This window comes from Penaeus chinensis, chromosome 43 (assembly GCF_019202785.1).
Source record: "Penaeus chinensis breed Huanghai No. 1 chromosome 43, ASM1920278v2, whole genome shotgun sequence".
In the NCBI taxonomy this organism is placed as follows: Eukaryota; Metazoa; Arthropoda; class Malacostraca; order Decapoda; family Penaeidae; genus Penaeus; species Penaeus chinensis.
In genome coordinates, this window is record NC_061861.1 from 3,519,855 (window position 1) to 3,524,854 (window position 5,000).

Sequence of the window (5,000 nt, forward strand, 5' to 3'; positions counted from 1 at the left end):
ATATATATATATATACACATACACACATACAAACATTCCTTTGTACACACAATTTTCAAGACAGATACAGACAAATATAATCAGTGATGGATGATGAAATATGATTAGAAATCAAACACACACACAAAAAGAAAAAAAATCTGCTTATATAAATATCAAGTAAATCCAGATGCCGCCAAATGTCAAGCAACGCCAACATGTAAAGATCAATTTCAAATGGGAACAAATACAAAACAACACATGAGCTTGATTTCCAATGGAGAGCAACTAGCTTATGTGAAAAAAGAGGAAGGAAATGCCTAGTAAATATGCAGTGCACAATTCTATATAATTTTATGTATTTGTTATATGTATATATATATATATATAAATATACAAATATATAAATATATATATATATATATATATATATAAATATATAAATATATAAATATATATATATACATATATATATATATATATATATATATATATATATATATATACATATATACATACATATACATATACATATACATATACATACATACACACACACACACACACACACACACACACACACACACACACACACACACACACACACACACACTTATATATATAATACATATATCTACTTTATATGTATGTATATTTAAATGTGTGTGTGTGTGTGTGTGTGTGTGTGTGTGTGTGTGTGTGTGTGTGTGTGTGTGTGTGTGTGTGTGTGTGTGTACACAATTATACCAATAAAAAAAAAAAAAAAATTTCCTTTATGCCTAAGAATAAGTATTAAGTAATATTAATGACCAAAAATAGGAAATCTCTATGTTCCTTAGAGGTGTGTGTCGCATGTACGTGGAAGACTATACACATGAATTTAGCTCAGGGCCTCACAGTAAGGGAGAACAAGAGGAGGATGTCCCTTGCCACATTTCAGCATTAACCCCCTATCTTTACCACTTGTCAGGGGCTCATTTTTTTTTGACATTCATAAGTTGCTTAACCCCTCTACGCTGAATTAATACAGGTGATACCCCTGATTCAAGGTTGGAAATAACTGGTAAAACTTAGAGAAACTATTAAACAAAAAGATCTGAATGTTATGAAACTTTCAGTATGACAAATCACATGGCAAAACATAATCCTATCTACTTTTTCTTCAGAACACTCTTTTCATATTTCTAGGGGAAAATTAAAATCGACTAACAGCCAGACTTAAAATACATCAGTGATACCAATGGGTCTTGGGACGTTGGGTACAAACCTGGGACGCATACGGGGGGGAGCTCAAGGGGATTTAGCGCCTATGCTTTTCCTCTTCATATCAAAATCAGGCAAAGAAAAATGCCCTTTTTTTCTGGGGAGTGTCTCCTTTTTCAAAGGAGCCCCTGCTCTTCTTCTCATAGTCAGTGTACATTACATATACATGTGTTCTTTTGAAATAAAGTGTTTTCTCTTCATTCAAAAGGGCTCAACCTATCCCATCCCACTATAACAACATTCTATGGTAAAGGCTATATAACACTGATGCAAGTAAATGAGGGGTAAGCAGAGGAGTAATTTGTAAGGTTATTTCAATTTCTTACTTTGTAAAATCCTAACCATTGAAAGAAATTATAAATGCTGTAAACAGTCTAGCAAATGATCAAACCTTTGCCATTCTACTCACTTGTCTATATTCCCAACATTTTCATTCTATGGATGAATGGATGAAAGAGATTCTCATTTGCATACTAATTTTTTTCTACAACCAATGGGAATTCTGCAAATAAGAATTAATGCACAAATTTTTGGTCAATTTTTGTTTGTACATATCACTTTCTACAATGTTTAGAGTACATGGAATTGAGCAACTGACCAATAGTAAGGCACCTTTACCTTTGACATTGTATAGCAAAGAGCACATATAGAAACTATTTAATTAGATATTTTACCATCAATCACTTGACATATTACATTTTATCTTGGTAATTCAAAGTGATGTAAAGCCAAATATTGTTATTATAGAGCTCTGTAGACCTTCCTGCCAACTGATCTCCAAATAAGAAACCCGACCAAGCTCTATCTTCCCAGAACATAAGTACGAAAAACATCTCAGAATTAGTCAAACTAGCAATTCCATGTAGTCTTTTTCTCGTTTCATGCACAAACAAATTCGACCAGATTCTCTAGCATATCATATTCACAACCAGTTTATCTTTAGCAATCATAGGTCAATCCTTTCCTGCCAGTTCTTTAAATGTTATTCTGTGTATCTAATAGTCCTTTCTCCCTTTCAAGGTGTCCAAGAACTTTGTCAAAGGTGACCATAAATAAGGAATATTTCGTCCTTCATCTTTACATCTTGGCAAACGATTGTACCTCCAGCAAGGTACATCTTAACAATTATTCTGTAGCGGAAAGACACGCCTTAGCCAATTACTGTACTCCACACAAGACCCTTTACTGACACACCACCAGACACGGAAAACATTATGCTGCAAAGCCACGAAAATGTGAGGAATACAAATACCCAAAGAAACATTATAAAGTAAGAAAAATAACAAAGAGGAAGAATAAGAAGAAAAAAATCCACAAGACTCAAAAAAGGTGGGGAAAGGCATGAAACAAAAAACAAAAAACTGAAAAAAAAAAAAAAAATAAAATAAACATTTGAAAATCAGGGAAAAAAAAAAAAGAATCAAAATCGAAAACCAACGCAATCGGACAATGACACTTGGCAAGCATCAAACCATCACGCACATGTGAGTAAATCAGAGAACCTACTGTGCTTTAATTGTTTCTGCCTGACCGCAAGGCTGTGACTGATGGGTTGTGAGTCTTCCTGCCTAAGGGAGACATAAAGGTGAGCTTCCAGCGGGATTATTATTACAAAAACAAAAAACAAAAAAAAGCATATCTTAAAACAAGGGAGAGATGCAGTATAGATGAAAAATGAGACAGAAAATAAGACACATGTGGCTTAGACACAAGTGTGGACTTATCAAATAATAATAATAATGATAAAAAAAAGTAAAAAAAAAAAAAAAAAAAACATCTTAAAAAATAGAAGAAGAAGAAAACATAACTCTTTAAAATGGGAGTGGGGAAAAAAAAGGAAAAAAAACAGGGAAAAGGAAAAAAAAAAAAAAGGAAAAATACCTATTACCAATTAAAGAGGAGATAAAAGAAAAACTTATGAAAAATTTAAGAAAGAAGAAAAAAATGAGGGGAATTTTTTTTTATATAACTATCAAAAGGGAGATAATGAAAATTGACATTTCAAAAGTCAAAACTCCACGTGAAATTCACCCAAGATCACTGTCCACACTGTTAAAGAAAAAAAAAAAAAAAAAAAAAAAAAAAAAAATTAAACTTGAATTAAAACCGTAGCTGGGACAGGAACATAAGCTGTGTATGCCCAAAATAGGGTTGTGGAGTAATACTGATGGTAAATTTTCATAGCACATGGCTATTTTTTTCATGCCTAGTGCTTAGAATATGGCAAGACCAATCTTGTAGTACAGTGTGGCAGCACATCAAGGCTTCTTTGATGGGGGAGGGGGGATAAATAAGAGAACACGGTTCCATACTATCTACCCTCTCATTTCTTGTACTCCTATGCTTATTTTTATTATCATTTTTCTAACTGAGCATCATCCTGTGAAAATACCAGGAAATGTTGAAGGAAAGAAGAAGGAAGAAGAAATAGCAAAGGTGACTGTGGCTTCAACGAGAGGCTACCACTAAGCCCAGCCACTTTACTGATCACTGCCTCTGTCTCTCCTCTCCCTTAGCCTACAACTCTTCTCACTGCTAACTGTCACTTTTGATTATTACTCTGTGCTAACAAGTAATAATAATAAATGGAATAAATAAATAAACTTTTATAGTTCCCCCCCAAAATTACTGGAAATAATTATTCAGGGTACTTATGAGATTTTAGAGAATGAAGTTATAAATGCATAACTGCATGATGTAGGGAAATGTTACTGACAGACAGTGTAGGTATACCAAAATAGTATTTACATGGGAAGATGCAACCATTTGCATCAAATAGTCATATTTTCCTGAAAGAAGACTATGACCTGTTCAGAGAGGAAAATATCTGACTTATTTGTGTGTCTTCTTATGTGTATGTGAGAGTGAGTGAGAGTGTGAATGAGTGTGAGATAATATGCAAATACAGTACTGAGATTTCATGAGCTAAGTCCAAAATTTTGACAGCCTCTAGCATATAATGAATAATTACATACAGTGAGGCTTAACTTATCATTTATCTTTTATAAGTGTTATTTTTATTACTCCAGACTTGGTTACATATACCACTCAACCACGAAGATAAAAAAGAAAAAAAGAAAAAGAAAAATGTCAGTAGGTAATAAGCAAACAAACATTCACTTTTTCACTTATTAACTATTAATATTTATCTTCAGAAAATACGAGGATACACAAACATAAAAGATTTACCCAACTCCCTAGATTTTTGAAGCCTTAAAAATCTAATTTATTTGCCCTCCCCCCCAAAGGAAAAAAAAAGAAAAAAAAGAAAGAAAAAAAAAAGAAAAAAAAGGAGAAAATGTAAAAATATCCAGATGGGGGAAAAAAGCAAGGCACTCGTATACTTCTATAAACATAACACTATTACAAACCTACCTCCTTATAGCACTTTTGTGTTACTTCGTCCTTCATGTTCCCCCAGACTGTGATGTGTTCTCGGTTGTATTTCTTCACTAGGTTGCTTACCTATGGGAATGGATAGCGGGTTATTGGTCTTATTTCCATTGGAGAAATAGTTATTGTGTGGAAGTCTGGGTTTATTTTCTAGCTTTATGGATGACATTACATAGATAACAAAAATAGTCAGCTACAGAAATGCTTGTGAATATTCTCTCATATTCTCTCTCTCTCTCTCTCTCTCATCTGTTTATCTATCCATCCATCTAGCTTTTTATCTCCTTCTGTCTTTATCTCCTCTCTTTCTCTCCCCCTCATTCCCTGTTTCCTTCCCTCCCATCTTCCCTCTCTTTAGTACCTCA

The 5,000-nt window shown here is 33.3% G+C and overlaps 1 protein-coding gene across 2 annotated transcripts in view; it reads right to left on the reverse strand.

Moving 5' to 3' along the window:
- Positions 1–5,000, reverse strand: part of LOC125024512 (lysophospholipase D GDPD1-like) — a 17,128-nt gene that overhangs the window by 4,734 nt on the left and 7,394 nt on the right. Inside the window, exons 4-5 of one of the 2 annotated variants that reach the window (XM_047612299.1) lie at positions 4,618–4,707; positions 2,749–2,810 (exon numbers count right to left, since the gene is read on the reverse strand). In XM_047612299.1, the coding sequence (XP_047468255.1) occupies positions 2,749–2,810; positions 4,618–4,707 (152 nt within the window). The remainder of the gene's footprint in view (positions 1–2,748; positions 2,811–4,617; positions 4,708–5,000) is intronic. The other variant, XM_047612298.1, reaches the window with a different exon arrangement.